Consider the following 17,642-nt stretch of genomic DNA (forward strand, 5'->3'; position numbering starts at 1 on the left):
TCCACAGACATTACGTGTCTACAGCTACCAGCATTTGCCACAAACAGTCTTATCAGTGAATATGTACAGCCCATGTTTGTTACAACAATTTCAAACAATCACCTCATCCCCCACCCCCCCCCCAGAGTATCATTACACAGGGGGAAAAAAAAACAAGGTACTAAATTGTACCCTTTGTTATCACTGTGGCAGTACCCTTAACTTTTGTACCTTTAATAGGTATCTTTCACCTAGAAACATGGATAGAGTATACCTTAAAATATTTTAAGGTACACAAAATTTACATTAAAAAAAAATAAATCTTTTAAAAATACAGTGCCCCTTTATAGGTAAGCAGTAAGGAACAGTAAGGAAGTCCCCAGTGTTGATTTAACACCCAGAGTGTTGAATTTACATCCTACAGTGTTTATAAGTGTTTACAGTGTTAAGTCCTTTGGGGACAAATAAAAACCCTGGGTGATAATTCAACACTAGGGATTTGATTGTGAAGGTGTACCCTTAAGGTTAGCACCCCTATGACATTGAAAAGTACAGTTTAGTACCTTTTCCCCCTCAGAGTGTAGTTTCTGCTTGCCAGTACAGGACCAGTGAGTGAATAGAACACAAGTAGCAGCCGTATGAAAAAAAATCCACCGTGTTTATTATAGACCAAACTGCCTGAAAAAGTCAGGGCTGTTAAAATGACTTCGTTACGAAGCATACAGACATTAAGAGAGAAAGCAGAGACACATACGAACTCCATAGAGGAATTCTCAAAGCACCAGAGTCTGATGTGAAGATCTCTGCGTCTCTTACACTCCTCTCCCATTACAAAGTGATCTTCTCTTGAAAATAACTGAACAGTTCCTGTGTTTCCAGAGAGACTTGATGGAGAGGTCCACGTGGGAGTAGAAAACAGCTTGAAAAGCCCAAATACAGACAATGAAGTACCTTATTTGTTCAGTGAGAAGAGGGTTTTCTTGTGGGGAGAGTGTGTTTGTAAGTACCAGTGGCCCATCCCCAGACCAAGCTACTGATAGCAAGACTGTAAACAAAGGTAGCACGCCAAGGGCACAATGCTAACCTCTTACTTGCTACCCAAACATGGTGCAACGACCATTTGGTCTACTAGCCTGCAAACAGGAATACCATTAAAAAAAAAGGAAAAAAAGAAAAAAGCCACACACACACACAATGTTAAACACAATACGTGTGGAGTTAAGGACAAATAATAACTTGCCGTTTACATTTCAATCAAAAGCAGACACTCAGACTCAGTGCGCGTGCTAGTGACAGACTTGGAACGTTTAGTCACGTTTCAAACAAAAACAACGCTATAGCTAACAGTCGAAATAACGTTACAGTTTCGTTTTTTTAATCCAACATCGTTGTTTTTTTTAAGTAAGGTTCGTTTTTTAAAATATAAACTCCCAGAAAAGAAATGTATGAATATTGTCGTGATAGCTCACAAACTCGCTGGTTATCCAGTTAACCAGGTTAGCCGAGGAGATCAGACAGTGTGACTTAATCCACCACGACACTCTCCTGTCCGCTAGCTGGATAATGCCTCACAATGTCAGTCGATGTGCTTAGAGAAATCGCGTTGCGACTCGGATGAAAACTGGAGTCGTCTGACCGCTTCTTTAATGAGGTTCCCAGATAAGATGAGTTCCTGGAGTAGCTGGTGGGGGTTGTCCTCGTTACCCGTACCGTCGAGTCCCTTTCGGTTCCACGTTGCGAAATGGTCCCATTCCTGATCGCTGGAGCCGGGTATATTGTATGGACTTGCTCGGGTTGCTTTTCGGCCGCTACGGAGACGTATACAGCAGCCATTTCTCTTCTGTACGCTGGCAGTGTTACTGTTGTTGCTCTGCTTGCCGTTGCTGCTGCTGCTGCTGTTGTTGTTGTTGCTGCTGCTGCTGCTAGTGGTGGTGGTGGTGGTGGTCAGACCGTGGAGACGCGACATCGTCTGCTGTGTAGCGCTATTGTTGTGCAGCTGAAGAGCTTCGCCGATTTTTGTTACAAGAGCGTCCACCTCTTTAGAATCGACGGTCACGGACTGCTCCAAAAAAATGTAGTTCTCCTTTCGACAAGGCATTTTCAGGTGAATCTTAAACGTTTGGACACAATTCTGTCGAAATAAACCGACGGCGCTTCACCGGCGTCCACAGTCACCACGCTGCCCAGCGAAAAGCGGCCGCTAGGGTTGGTTTGTAAACAATGAATGACGCAACCGCCGGAACGTACCATTTCCCCGGGGAGAACACAACTAGTTTAATATTTTAGATGTAGCTTAATATTAAACAGACCATGATTATAATTGAATATATCTCAATTATTTGTTTATTTTATGAACATTTATGGCGGAACAAGTCATACAGGTCAGTAAAGTTAAAATATGAATTAAAATACAAATATTAAAACACCCACTTTGACGCCATGGGTGATCCCAACGTCTTCAAACCAAATAGCATTACACAAATGAAATTGCAGGGTGTAGGAGCATTGTACACAGAGACACGGGTTGTAGGATCAAAATGTTTTAATTAATTTGCCCCAATTCCTTGGGGTTTTTTTCCACTTCGAGATAAAACCAGATAAACAAAACATTTATGGTACCAGAAAGTTGATTTCAACTTACCCACCTAAAGCTTATTGATCAAAACCTGAATGAAATGAACATGCATATATTTCAATAAAAGAGTCAAGCTTAAAAAAAAAAAAAAACACGATGTTATTTTAACAAAGAGAAAATAAACATTCTGATTATTTTAATCAATGATCAAATCACTTATAAAATGTGTTCCAGCTCACACTACTCACGACACCTCTTTCACCACTTCCCCTTCCTGTTAGGAGAACAGAGCACATTTCTCAGAGGGCTCCTTTGAACTCATACACTATCACAACTCAGTTTCTATTTAACTATATTTCCTGTTAGATCTTTCAGTTTTATAAAATAACACTACCCATTTTTTTTTCATTTCAGATATAAAAGGCAGTAATGGAATTTTCAGCATTCAAAAATATGAACATGAAGTCTATGCTCATATGTTTATACTGGAAAGTCGTTAAATTCCTGTTCAGTATTAACTCTTTATGTTTGTCTAATACTATCTCATTATGAGATTTCTTTTCTGAAACTGTGTTCTAAATGACTGTCGAGACTACAGGTTTTCAGAATTTGTTGCATTATCGAAAACAGCATCACATTTACGATATAAACACTATTCATTTAGGACCTGATGTTTCAGATGAATAATATGGCTGAATGTGTTGATGGTTTTTTGGAAATTTTTGGTTGCTAGACACATGACAACTTTTCATATGCATTACATTACATTAATATTTTTTGGCAGACACCCTTATCCAGAGTGACTTACATTTATCTAATTTATACAGCTGAGCATTTGAGGATTAAGGGCCTTGTTCAAGGGCCCAGCAGTGCTGGGATTTGAACCTATTCCAATCAGTAGGCCAATGTTTTAACCGCTGAGCTACAGTGGTAGCTAAGTCAGTGGTATGACTGAAATGTATGCAGTCAGAATGTTCAAGACATTCCAGTTTTCATCTGGTTTCTGAAACTAGATATACCTGAGGATGTGTAATGTCAACAGGATAATGAATCAATCGATTGTGCTTGTTTATAACAAGGCGTTTAGCCCAGGAGCAACCTGGTAACAGTTGGTGTGCTGTTGCACCATGCCTTGTTCATCAGCTCAGCCATGGGGGTTCTGCTTCTCAGTACCGTCCTTCCTGAAAAACAAAGACACAGTGTACTCTTTCTCAGGCTGAGGTCATTCTTTCTATTAGCCTGGTTCACTGACGATGAATATAGAGGCTCAGTAGAATTGTCTGGGTGACTGCATATGTGCTGCTAATATTAGAGCTCAAATATATAAAAAGTTATCTATACTATATGATGGAAAATTGTGGAAATATGTCATCACTGCTAGGGCGCATGGTGGCTTAGTTGTTAGCATGTTCACCTCACATCTCTGTTCGATTCCCACCGCTGTGCCCTGTGTGTGCAGAGTTTGCATGTTCTCCCCATGCTCCAGGGTTTCCTCTGGGTACTCTGGTTTCCTCCCCCAGTCCAAAGACATGCGTGGTAGTCTGATTGGCATGTCCAAAGAGTCTGCAGTATATGAATGGGTGTGTGAATGTGTATGTGATTGTGCCCTGCGATGGATCGACACCCTGTCCAGAGTGTACCCCGCCTTCTGCCTGATGTTCCCTGGGATAGGCTCCAGGTTCCCCATGACCCTGAAGGATAAGTGGTATAGAAAATGGATGGATGGATGGATGTCAGCACTGCTCATGATATATATGCATAGAAATTTACATTGCAAAGCTCTTTGGAATGCAGTAGGGTAGTATTGTATGTGCATTATTTGGCATGTGTGTGGGCAAACTGTCAGCCTTCCCCATGTAATAATGTAGGGTGTAGCAGATGGATAGATAAAAGAAAAGATGCTCAGATTAAAACCTGTAGAAGCAGCTCGACCTTTTCACATAGGCTCTTATATTTGAGAACTTCCAAATACTGTGTTGAGTCAGAGATTTACATTTATTCATTTAGCAGACGCTTTTATCCAAAGCGACTTACAAATGAGGAAATACAAGCAAAGAGATATCATTGTGATTAAAAGAGCACAAACCAAAACTAGCCAAGTAACCAAGGAAATAATCCTTAAGCAAGTGTGTATCATACAAACAGTAAGGAATTTGCCATGACTGGAATGCTGATTTGCTCGCTTATTTCTTACATGCATCTCGCTGTGTAAAAGAAGAAAAGTTGTTTTTACTATTCTCTGTTCACAGTGCCAGGTGTAGACTATTTCAAAACATAGCAAGCCATTATAAGTAATGTCCTACATATGTGTGGCCAAGCAACAGTGGTGGAAAGAATTTTGAAAAATTGTTCTGGTACTGGAAATTGAATGTACTTCAGGGGAAGAAATGGTGCTTGTTTAAGGAACTCCAGTAAACATTAAGAAGTGGTTCATTATATAGTACTTAGTGAAAGTACAAAAAGTGGAGAAAAAAAAAATTATTTATTGCACCAGTACTTTCCTTGAAGTACAGGCATGTTTCTCTTTATTATTACTTCATTGCAATTTTTGCTGCTTAATCATTAAGCTTCAGCTGATTTCAAAATGAAATTTGATACATGCATGCACTGTGCACTTTGTATGGGACATGAGCCAAGTGGGGCAATCCAGCTATATCTCCATGGTGTAAATGGATCATAAGGCACTGATAAATAATTAAGTGACAAATTGTTTGTTGAGAGGGTCAGAACAAATTGTTCATAAGGTCATACAACCCTAAAGTATGAGGCTTTTCTAATAATTGTAGCCACCACTTCCGTAGGTGATTATGGAGTGCTTTGGCTTGTGAATGGTTTGTGTGAGGGGGAGGGGAGGATGAGTGTGAGTTAGCAAAACAGGCTTTCAGAGTAACATGCCACCCAGGTTTGGGTTAAACCAATTCAGTTCAATAAATATAGGCACTCAATAATACATATAATAATTTTGATAATGGTGGGTTGTAATGCCCAGTACTGTAACAAAAACAACAACAGCAACAAAAAATCACAGACTCTCTAGATTCCTTATGTCTCCTTTCTTCACTCCTAGCAGTGTGTGATATTATGTATTTAATTCTGTCCACATTTGCAATTATTTTTATGCTTCTCATTTCCAAATTTTCACATCTACTTATCTAATAGTTCCCTTTTCAACCTGGTGGAAATGTGGTGGAAGTTTGGAGATCCTCATCCCCATGCAAGAGTGAGAATACACAGGCATCTGTATGTGTCAGTATTATTTTTCTACACACAAACTATATAATGAATAATATAAAATGGTCATTCCAACCATGTCCAACCACTCTTATTGTTGACTGAATGTTGCCTGTCTTTTAATGCAATTGCAGTTTGATACACTATATTTAATTGTAGATATATTCAGACAGGTTTGATGTGAAATATAATCTTACTAGTTAGTCTGAGGGTGTGCTTTAAAAAGTGACCTCGCACTTGAGGATCTGGAGTAAACAAATCTTTATTAGAACACTAAATGCAGTGGATCACGTAGAGAGAGGAAAGGAAGAGGAATGAAGGAAGGGTTTTTAGGGAGATAACATTTGTTCCAGTCAGTTAAGATTTCCTAGAAATTGGGCCCCTCCTACTCCACGCTGTGGCTGTGTTTGTGTTGTAGAGAGAGTGAGCACGTGTTTAGAAGTGTACTCAGTGCCCTCAGTCCGCGTGTGTTTTTACCACAAGGACAGCCCCCCTTACTGGAATTGGTCCAGTCAGAACACTGGCTGTTGAAATAGCACAACAGCTTTAGGAATTGCTGCATTCAGCAGTCCCTGCTTACTTTGCTTTACCACTAGTTACATGTCACCAAATACTTCTACTCTCCCTTTTACATATCTGACCTAATGCAAAATACACTAGGGTTCAAATGAACAGTGAGCTTCAAAGGGTGTACAGTCAGTGTCGAAATATGAGTAAACAGATTATTTTTGGAAGCACTTGTTGTGTTCAAGGTTCAGACCAGGCAAACAGCTGGCACCTTGGAGGGTGGGACACCATACATGGTGACAGGAGGAAAAGTAGGGCAGCAATACATTAATCCAGTACTGAAAACCAGACTGTTTATGTTTTCACTGTTGCAACAGGTTAATGCCTTTAGTGCTGCACACAAAGCATCTGGGCATCTGTTTGCAGCATTTAGTTTTCTATCAGTGCTGAAGCCTATGATGTTACTGTGTACAATGCAAAATGCTCACCTTTTGCAATGGGCATGCTCTGACACTCTTGTATACACTCTTCATTGATTCTTGCCTTATATGGGTATATTTCACATAGGTGCTTTGTCACACTGTGTTGCTATTTAAAAATGTAAACATTTGACATATTTAACATCAGACGAAGAAATGTTTCACTAAGCCTATTTAAAAATCTCAAGTCAAGTGGCCTTATTGTCATTTCAATAAGGCCACTTATTGAAACAATGTTCCTCCAGGAACATGGTGCTACATAAAATAACACAGAACTACATGAGTCTACACAAACTAAATAACACTACACAGACCTACACAGGACTTCATAAACATGTACATTCATGTGAAAAAATAATTACACCCCATGGAAATTGTTGGCTTTTTTTTTTCTTCTTACATATTTGGACAAGCAAACATTTGATTATCTTTGAAACAGTGCCTATTAATGAAGCTGATATACTTGAACAAAACAACAAGGAAAATTATATTTTTCAATCATTTATTCAACAGAAATATCAACAGATGTGATATTCTTTTGTGGAAAAATTAAGTACCAAGTATTAAGTGTGCTTTGGATGATTATCCTGTTGAAAGGTCCACTTTGGGTTCAACTTCAACTTTCAAACAGATGGCCTCACATTATCTTCAAGCACTTTTTGATGTGTTGCAGAATTCTAAGTTGAATCAATGAATGCAAGCTGTCCAGTCTCTAAGGCAGCGAAAGAACCCCAAACCATAACATTTCCACCACTGTGCTTCACAGTTGATATGAGGTGTTTCTCCTGAAAAGCTGTCTTTGGTCTGCACTAAACATGTCTGCTGTTACTGTGGCCAAACAACTTTGACTTTGATTCGTCTGTCCAGAGCACATTGTTCCAAAAGGCCTGGTCTTTGCCTATATGCTCATTGTGTCACCTTTTGTCCCAGCTTTAGGTTGGACTGACTTTACAAAAATCTGTAGATTATTTTCCTTACAGTGGAATGATGTATTTCCTTTTTTTTCTGAAGACTCTTTAGATCCTGACATAATGACAACAGACCTCAATTGCAAAGGGAACACCAGACAGTAGATATGAGAGGGGTATAAACAAGACGGGTTCTAATCACTGGCATGCAATCCTGAACACCTGATTCTGTTATTGATTTGAAGGTGTGATAAATGTCAGGGTGTACTTACTTTTTCCATGTGACTAATCTTTTTTCTGTTCTTATTAACACTAAGCCCTTATTGGCCATTCTCCACTTTGATTCAATTCAGTTCAGTTCAATTACTCCCACTGTCTAAAAACATACAGCTATGTGTGTTGACTACCCTAAATTGTCCCTAGGTGTGAAAATGTGTGCATGGTGCCATGGATTGCCATCTCATCAAGGGTTTACCTTGCACCAAGTGTTACCAGGATAGGCTCCAGATCTGTTGCAGCCTTGGCCATAATAAAGTGGGTAATAATGATAAATGAATGAATTAATAAATAAAAATGAATGGGGGTCTGTGCTTTTCTTATTGTTATTTTTATTTTGTGAATGTGCTGGTGGTAGAGATCATGATTTCCTTCATCATTAAATGTTGTTATAGTTTCATACGCCTGACTGATCGGTAACTTAAATTTAATAGGTTTCAAAGTACAACCCCAATTCCGAAAAAGTTGGGCCAGTATAGAAAATGCAAAAAAAAAAAAAAGTGCTTTGAAAATTCAATACACTGTACTATATTGAAAACCCATTAATACATTATTTGATGTTTTACTTTGTGAATTTAATTTATTTTTGAAGACGTACACTCATTTCAAATTTGATGACTGCAACACACTCCAAAAAAGTTGGGACAGTCGACCTCTTTGGCCCAGAGAACACGATTCCACTGTGCTACTGTCCATCTCATTTCGTGCCCAGAGAATTAGGCGGCGCTTCTGGACAGTGTTGATGTATGGCTTCTGCTTTGCATAGTAAAGCCTTAACTTGCATTAGAGGATGCAGCAGCGAATGGTGTTTCTCAACAAAGGTTTACCAAAGTATTTCCAAGCCCACGTCAGGATATCCATTACAGACTCATGAAGGTTTCTAAGACAGTGATGTATGAGGAATCAGAGATCACGCACATTCAGAAGTGGTTTTCAGCCTTGCCCTTTACTCACCGAGATTTGACCGGATTCCTTGAATTTTTTAATTATATTGTGCACTGTAGAAGGTGAAATGCCACAAATCCTACAGATTTGTCCTTGGGGAATGTTGTTCTCAAAGTAATTATTCACTGACACATTCGTGGCAGATGGGTGAGACCTCGGCCCATCATTGCTCTCGAAGGACTCTGCCAGTTTTGGTTTATATATATATATATATATATATATATATATATATATATATATATATATATTTTTTTTTTTGGAGGCTCCTTATATACTGTGATTAGATGATTGCCTCACCTGTTTCACATCACCTTCTTATTTCTACTTGTCACATTGCTATTAGTCCTAAATTGACCCTGTGTTACGCTCCCGCCGGCAGATGGCGCTGCGGCGTCGAAGTGCAAAGACTGCTGCAGAGCGCGCGCGTGCAGGAGACTCTTAATTTACTCCAGGTGTCTGTATTTTAGTTTGATTATGTTGGTTATTTAAACCCCTCGTTCCCCTGTGCACGGCGCGCAGTATTATCCGTTAATAAGTAAGTGAAGGGTGAATGTGTTAGTATGCTAAGCGGTCTTGGTTTCATGTCCTGCTCAGTTTCCTGCCTCGCATCCAGTTTCTCGTTTTCCTGTCGAGACCGCGTTTTCCTTGTTTATTGATTTACGTGTAAAATAAAGACGTTGATTTGCACCTGCTCCCGCCTCTCTCCCCTGTGTCATAACAACCCGTCTCAACTTTTTTTTTAAACGTGTTACATGCATCAATTTCAAAATTAATGTTTATATATATATATATATATATATAAAAAACTATTCAGTTTATTAGGTAAAACATCAAATACCTTGTCTTTCTACATTTTGTGTTTTAAAAACAAGTCAAAGTACATTTACAAATCACCCCTCTTTGTTTTTATTAAAGTTTTCCACTGTCTCAACTTTTTTGGAATTGTGGTTGCATGCCAATCTCATTAATGTTTTAGGAAGTGGGTCATTGAGTAATGTTCATTTCAGTTTAACTAAATGTATAATAAAACTTCAAAGTTTTTTATTTTTGGTGTTCATATACTGACAACAGTTGAATATGCTTCTTATGTGTTACTGGCCACAGTGTTTATTAACCAGAGCTAATTACTTTGGGTGTGTATATTTCACATAAGCACAGGTACAAACAGTAACAGTACATTTTGTACATTTGTTGTTTGTAGCCTCAGTTATGTGAAAGCACTTCCCTTGACTAATATGTTACTTTCTTTTACATGCTATATGGTATATCTTATGTATATTTTATAATAACAGTATATGATAACCATGTTTTGACCTGGAATGACTTCTCTGAGCTGTATTTTCTCCATATATAAAAGCCACCATTTCCAAATATTTCCCACATATTTGCATATCGGTTATGATCCTTGAAAAACCGGTACAGACATATCATGGACAAATAAGTACAGAGAGAATTTCCTTCCTGAACTTTTCAGTTGTCACAACATGTCACAGCATGTTGAGGAAGCAGCTCCTAGTTTGCAGAACTAACACCTGAAAAATATGTATTGTATATCTGCCACTCCCAGAAAAATGGAGGAAATTACTCATACCCGTATCAGATCAGTCCTCCTCTAAAGCTAATGTTCAGTCATGCCAAGCATTTTATTGAAAAATTCCCATGAAGATATGAGTGTGTATAGGTTCTTGTTTGTGTGTGACACAGCTATATTTAGTATATCTCCGTCTATAAACTTCAAAGTAATAGATATTTGTATACTGAAAATTGTTACTAATAGTAATGAGAGCTCTTAAGTATGGAGCCACTGAGGTGATTTTCCTTCTTCTTCTTCTTCTTCTTTTTTATTTATTTATTTATTTTAATATAGGTATGGAGACTAATTAATATATTGATCCTACAAGTTAATACTTTGGAACCACAAACTCATGAGCACAAATGATTATGTCGTGCCTATGATTTAATATGTTGTGGAAAGTCATTATTAATCTTGGCACCCCATCCAGGGTATCCCCCACCTTGTGCCCGGAGTCCCGGGGATAGGCTCCAGGCTCCCCAAAACCTTGTGCAGGATAAGCAGTACAGAAAATGGATGGATGGAAGTCATTAGTAATATGTGGCATTCAGTTAATTACTTGCTGGGAAAAGGCAAAAATAAAAGTCTATTCAATTTAACAATTTGCTTACAGTGACTGGTACTAATGGTGAATCCATGTTACAAGGCAGTGACTCCAGTGCATCTTATACATAGTTAGATACTGATTTTATCTTAGTGCTATTTTGGAGCAGGATGTTTAATTACCAGAATGTCACCTCACTAGTGTAATCTCACAGCTGTTGATTGCTACAGTTCACTTTTTGTCGAAAGCATTTTACCACCAACTGAGAGCAATCAACATCTAACACTAACTGACTACGTTTACATGGACAGCTATAATCTAATTATTGACCGTAATCTGAGTAAGATAATAATGTGATTAAGGTGTGTACATGGGTCGCTTTTAGAATACTCCTGTCATCTTCCCGTTTTACATGTTATAGATCATAATTAGATTAAGAGCCCACGTCATTACGTCACCGCGCCACGCCTTCCGACGTCCCTCCAGAATGTCACATATTAACATACAGCTCCTCTTCATTATGGTACCGTATACAGTTTGGGGTGTTTAATTTTTTAATTTTACGAAAGATTCAAGAGCAGTTAATCATTTGTCATGCTAAACGTACAAATAGACGACTGCGATTACAAATTCTCCAGCAACAGGCCTCCTCTGTACTTTCATTCGGCAACATTTCATTAATGCCACCACGACAAACTCGGAGGTACTGGATGAGAGTACGAAATAAGGACTGGTGGGAGAGAGTTGTTTTAATGGAATTTGATGACGCCGAATGGAAAGAAAATTTTCACGTCGTGGAAATCATTTGTAAAATTATGTTCCGTGATGGAGGGTGTCATGAGTCCCCAGGAAGTCACTGTACGTGCACCTGTGCCCTTGGAGATGCGGGTGACAGTGGTCTTGTACCGACTCGGTAGCTGCGGGGAATACCGAGTAATAGCTAATTAATTTGGTGTGCACAAATGCACGGTCAAGAAGTTTGTGTACATGTTTTGCAAAGAAATGGTATCCTATGCAAAAAATCTAATCAAGGTTCCTAGTCTGGAGGAGGCAAATGCAATTACCCACCGCTTCGAAAAGGAACATCACATACCACAGATAATCGGATGCGTTGATGGGACGCACATTCCCATACTTCCGCCAAAAGATGGATATATGGACTTTGTTAATCGTAAAGGATGGCCCTCATACGTGCTTCAGGCAGTCGTGGATGACCAATATTGGTAATTAGCCAAGAATACGTTTATTTCCCTGTATTAGCCCACATGAATCTTGCCTTTATTGTATATAGCGCGTATTATGTATTTGTTGTTTGATCAATTGTTTTTACTGGTATCTGTCCTATCATAGGTTCCATTTTAAGTATTTATCTCCCCTGTGAAGTGTTTTATGACTTGTCTGTAACAAGCACAATACACATTTTTTATTTACTTTAAAATATAAGTGATTTTCACTTAGATATGTACCTTTCTCTCAAACCTATATATCGTATGCAAAACACTAGAGCCTAAGTTGTTTATCTGCTAATATGACCAATAAACTCAGCTATACTTCTGTAATGCTGATGTTACTTTTTTCTATTTTATCTAGCTTTTGGAGTGACAATTGCCAATTTCCTGGGAGCGCGCATGATGCCAATGTACTGCAGAAATCACAGCTATGCAAAAAGGCCCATCTATTCCCCAGGGTAAACAGTTTTGCCATGGTCTTGGCTGGTAACATTAACTAACATCAATAACTTTGTGTTGTTTTATGACCTTTAGGGAGTGAGGATGATTCAGGGGAAACCTGTGCGTTTCTTTCTCCTTGGAGATCCAGCTTATCCACTCATGGACTGGCTGATGAAGTGTTACCCACAGTCTCGAGGCCTAACACCTGAACAAGAGTCGCTCAATGTTCACCTCAGCTCAGCAAGAACAACAGTGGAGATTGCTTTTGGGAGAATGAAGGCTAGGTGGAGGGTGTTCTTGAAATGCAGTGATTTTCACTTCACTTTCTCACCTTGCATGATTACAACATGTTGTGCACTGCACAATTTTTGTGAACGAGAAAAGGAGAAGGTCCCCCAATGCTGGTTGGAGGAGGCAACAGTTATGGAGAGAGTATTACACCAGCCCCAAAGTGCACCACAGAAACACACTCCCAGCGCAGATGCTCATGTCATGAGAGATGCATTATCAGCATACATGGCAGCAACCTTTCCCCTTCGAAGGAGTATACATTAGGCACAAGTGGTTAACTTCCAGCATATTTGCTTGCTTTGAGGAGCTTGGAAAGTCACACTTCTTAGTATTTGTTCAATGTTATTATCTCCAGTCTCTGATGTTAACTGCATTCAAGAACTTATTTTATGAAGAAGTGCTGCACATTTTACTTTAATGTGAACTAGACCATTTCTTTAAGTACTTTGTGTTACTCTTTAATCACAGAAAGAATCACCATTTATGTTGGGTTTTATATGCTTTAATTCCAGTGCATACAGGTTTGAAGTGTAAAAAAGGACAACAAAAAGGACAATGAAAAAGGGACCTCTTCAAGTTCTGCTCACTTATGTTAAATATTACTTTACAAAAAATAGAGGTTTAAATAAAAAAAACATTTCAACCTCATCCAGGGTGTAAGTTTCACTTACTAAGCAATTTTATATAACAAAAGACAAGGCACATTCTTTCCTGTAACACAGGCAAATATGAGGTAGGCAAACATATCTAAACTCAAGCCAATACAGGCATTCACAAACTATTTTACATAAGCAGGTTGTCTGCTAACCTAATGGCAGGCTGCTCACAGGTGAGTGTACGATTGAGCATTGTTATTTGCTTCTTCTGACCCATGTTCAGCAGTGGCTGTATTTGACACAGTAGAACCATGCATGGGAGAGTTAGATGGCTGTGTGTGATAACAATATTGAAAGTGTTGGGGGTGCAGCGAAGGAGGTGCAAACATTGGCTGTGGCTGGGTGCTTTGGAATCCCTCAAGTACTGATATCAGGCGCTTGGTGGAACGGACATTGCTCTCAATTAAAGCACTAAGGAGTCTCTCCTCTTTTTGCTCGGATTGCTGGATTTGGTTTTGAAACCATTCATTTTGTTGCCTCATCATCTGCATGATTAACTGCTGATGCTGAGAGATCACAGTGCCTCTCGCTTTCTTCTTTGTTTGAGAGTAACCTACACAATATGTTTCCATAAAAAAAAAAAAATAGAAACATCAGTTGAAGTGACAGGCTTTGATAGCAATAACATTGCTAAAAGTCTTGAAAAATATATATATATTATTATATTATTATTTTAATATATATATATATATATATATATATATATATATATATATATATATATATATATATATATATATATATATTAAAAGTGTTTCCATTTTCTACATTATGCATATTTTAAATGTTGGGACAAATATGTGCAGCATACAGTAGCTAGCTTATGTAACAACTACTGAACCTGATGAGTCAAACTAATACATGCCTCCAGAGAGTTGTCTTATACATATACATAGCCCCTATTTAACTGAAATTGCATTTACATGTCACCTTGTATCCTGGGTGGGTCGACATCTGGTGCTGTGGCTGAAAAGCTTTCTTCTTGAGTATCAGACGTATCACCTGATGATGAGGTATCTTCATCTGCATACTCGTTCATTTCCTCCTGGCGAGCTAGAGAACTCACTTCATCCCCAACGACACTCTCTATATGGCGAAGTAAATACATAAAATTAGCAATGTATAGACTATTTACTGTAACCTAATAGTTAGCTAATAGCAGAAAAACAAATACAACCCGCTCAAACATACTTACCGTCCACTGAATTCGGGTGTTCCGGTGCATCCTCGTCCTCGTCAAACCCAATGTCCACTCCACTCTCGGAAATGTTGGACAAAGGTCGATTACCGAGTATGTCATGCATACTTTCAAAATACGGGAAAGATGAAGGATTAGAACCCCTGGTGTTATTCTGTTTTTTTGCCCGATAGTAGCTAGTTTTTAGGTTTTTCCATCGGGTGCGCACTTGTTCAGCCGAACGTACGTAACCTTCCTCTCCCATTCTGTCTGCAACTCTTTTGTCACCATTCCTGTTCTTACAGCCATCAAGGCACTTCATAATATCCATTTCTTTCAGAATACCTAACATTACCATCGTTTCCTGCTCGGACCAAAAATGTGCCTTCTTGCTTGTAGCCATGCTCTCTTGTTAGCCGTAAAATCTTGAGAACTGCCGTGTGTGATCGTGTCCTGTCGCAAAATGTGGTGAAAACTCTCACATGACGTTCATAATGTGATTAAGGTGTTTACATGTCTGTAATACACGTCCATAATCTGACTAAAACAGGAGTACTCCACCTGTTTTAATTAGATTAGAGCTTACTTAGATTATGACCTTAATTACATTAAGGTTGGTGTTTACATGGTAGTTTCTTAATTGTTGTCCATGTAAATGCAGCAACTGAATCAGCAAACCTGTCTACTTCACACCAAAATGCTTTGTTGGGTACCCAATATACACTGTTTAAATCTCAGCATTAAAAGTAAAGTGTAATATTATCAATCACATTCCCAATTAGGTTTCTGTGGCCATAAAAGTCCAGAGCTCAGAACTGAACCAAAGACCCTGGAGTTGTGAGAAGGCAACGCTGCCTATTGTACCACATTAACTCATAAAAAAAATAAAATAAAATAAACAATAGTTGCCACAAGTTAAGAATTTCATGATCAATAGCTAGTTCTCAAGTAACTTGGTCTTAATATATTGATTCCTTGCCACACCTTAATTAAAAAAAAATGTCATGTCAGCAATTATGAGCATTTGCATTGTTTTTTCTTTAAACTCCAAATAGATGTGACTTTAAATAAGAACACTCAATGAAACCTTCACGGCCCTACATTACATAACTTCAAGGACGTTCCAGAGAGAGTCTAAAGTCAACATTAGTGCCAACTAAGGTCTTCTTTTAACACCACGTGCCGTCACAGAAAAGCCAATAGTTTGAAAGAGTGTGTTGTTTAAAGCCAAGCCTACATCCTTTGCATACAGCTCAAACAACCAATGAGGTTATGTACTGCCTGAAGCAGTACACCAGTCGTAAACTCATGAAACACACTCTTCAATCACTCCCTAATCTGGCAACTCAGTGTGTCTGGGTTTCCTTTAAGCGTTTTACACGTGCAAGACCTTTCTTTCTCATTGACTGGATTTCTCATTTCTCATATCTCATTGCTGGATATGAGCCAGCAAAACCTAGCATCTAAAATACTGTGTTGCACCATAAATCTCTATTCACCATAACTTTTTCATTTGCATAAAGCATGGGTCTTCATGCAGACATGTAAGATTATGAATGTTAGTTTCTGGTTTAAAATCATATGGAGTTACTACAGTGCTACAGTAAATGGATTTATGTAAATGTATATATATATATATATATATATATATATATATATATATATATATATATATATATATATATATACACACACACAGTATCTCAGAAAAGTGAGTACACGCCTCACATTTTTGTAAATATTTGATTATATCTTTTCATGTGACAACACTGAAGAAATGACACTTTGCTGCAATGTAAAGTAGTGAATGTACAGTTTGTGTAACAGTGTAAATTTGCTGTCCCCTCAAAATAACTCAACACACAGCCATTAATGTGTAAACTGCTGGCAACAAAAGTGAGTACACCCCTAAGTGAAAATGTCCAAACTGGGCCCAAAGTCTCAATATTTTTTGTGGCCACCCTTATTTTCCAGCACTCATATATATATATATATATATATATATATATATATATATATATATATATATATATATATATATATATATATATATATTGTAGGGAGTTAGCTCGTGGAGAGGGCAGAGCACAGACCCACAAGAGACAGATTTCAGTGATCAGGGGGGGTTTATTTTTAGCTTAGTGCGAAGTGTCTGACGTGAGGGGGGCGTGTGTGTGTTAGTGCGTGGGGGTTCGTGGGGGTGTGGCTGTCGCGTGACCTTCTTGAGGGTGTCGGGGTTCCCGAGGCGAGGGCGTGGGTCTCCCGTGCCGTCATCCACCGGAGCGTGCGTTTTCACCGCCCGGTGGTCTCGTCCGTGCTCACACCTTCGGGGAGAAGAGGGGAGAGAGAGAGAGAGAGAGAGAGAGAGGTTAGTGGTCGGCGTGAGTCAAGGTTACCGTTGTACTCCGCGTGGGCGCGTCTGTAGGCCGCTGAAGAGCACGCACGGATTCCGTCTCTTCACCGTCGGTCTTCCTCTCGCTGTATGGCCGGAAGCGCGCCCTTTTATCCTCCTCCTCTGTCGCCTGATTGGTGGACTTTTCCCGCCTGTCTCCCCAATCGCCGGCCGGCGTAGCGTCAGCGGTCCCGCCCCACCGTGACGGTCCTTCCGGTTGTTGGTGTGTTTGGCACGAGGCTGTCCGCTTCGTGCCGGTGCGGCAGTTGGGGAAGGAGCGCCTTTCTTCTCCTGCGCGCCGGCTGTCGGTCCGTCGCGACAGTACCCCCCCCCCTCAGCTCCGAGCCTACTGCCGCTCGGTGGTGGGCCCAGAGCGCGTCTCGTCGAGAGAGCCCATCTGCGTTGCCATGCTGGGCCCCCGCCCGGTGCTTAACCTGGA

General features: G+C 39.4%; 2 protein-coding genes across 2 annotated transcripts; both read right to left on the bottom strand.

Annotated features, from left to right (window-relative positions):
* Positions 1 to 618: 618 nt before the first annotated feature.
* gbp (glycogen synthase kinase binding protein) lies at positions 619 to 2,186 on the bottom strand. Its single transcript, XM_017477605.3, has one exon. It carries the CDS (start codon positions 2,075 to 2,077, stop codon positions 1,556 to 1,558), a length of 522 nt encoding a protein of 173 aa, XP_017333094.1. The 5' UTR covers positions 2,078 to 2,186; the 3' UTR covers positions 619 to 1,555.
* Positions 2,187 to 13,491: 11,305 nt separating this feature from the next.
* On the bottom strand, positions 13,492 to 14,944 carry LOC108270722 (uncharacterized). The gene is made up of 3 exons (XM_017477578.3): positions 14,830 to 14,944; positions 14,565 to 14,720; positions 13,492 to 14,187 (listed from the first exon to the last, which is right to left on the bottom strand). Exons 1-3 carry the CDS (start codon positions 14,936 to 14,938, stop codon positions 13,802 to 13,804), a joined length of 651 nt encoding a protein of 216 aa, XP_017333067.2. The 5' UTR covers positions 14,939 to 14,944; the 3' UTR covers positions 13,492 to 13,801.
* Positions 14,945 to 17,642: the final 2,698 nt, after the last annotated feature.

This window comes from Ictalurus punctatus, chromosome 1, assembly GCF_001660625.3.
Source record: "Ictalurus punctatus breed USDA103 chromosome 1, Coco_2.0, whole genome shotgun sequence".
Taxonomy (NCBI): domain Eukaryota; kingdom Metazoa; phylum Chordata; class Actinopteri; order Siluriformes; family Ictaluridae; genus Ictalurus; species Ictalurus punctatus.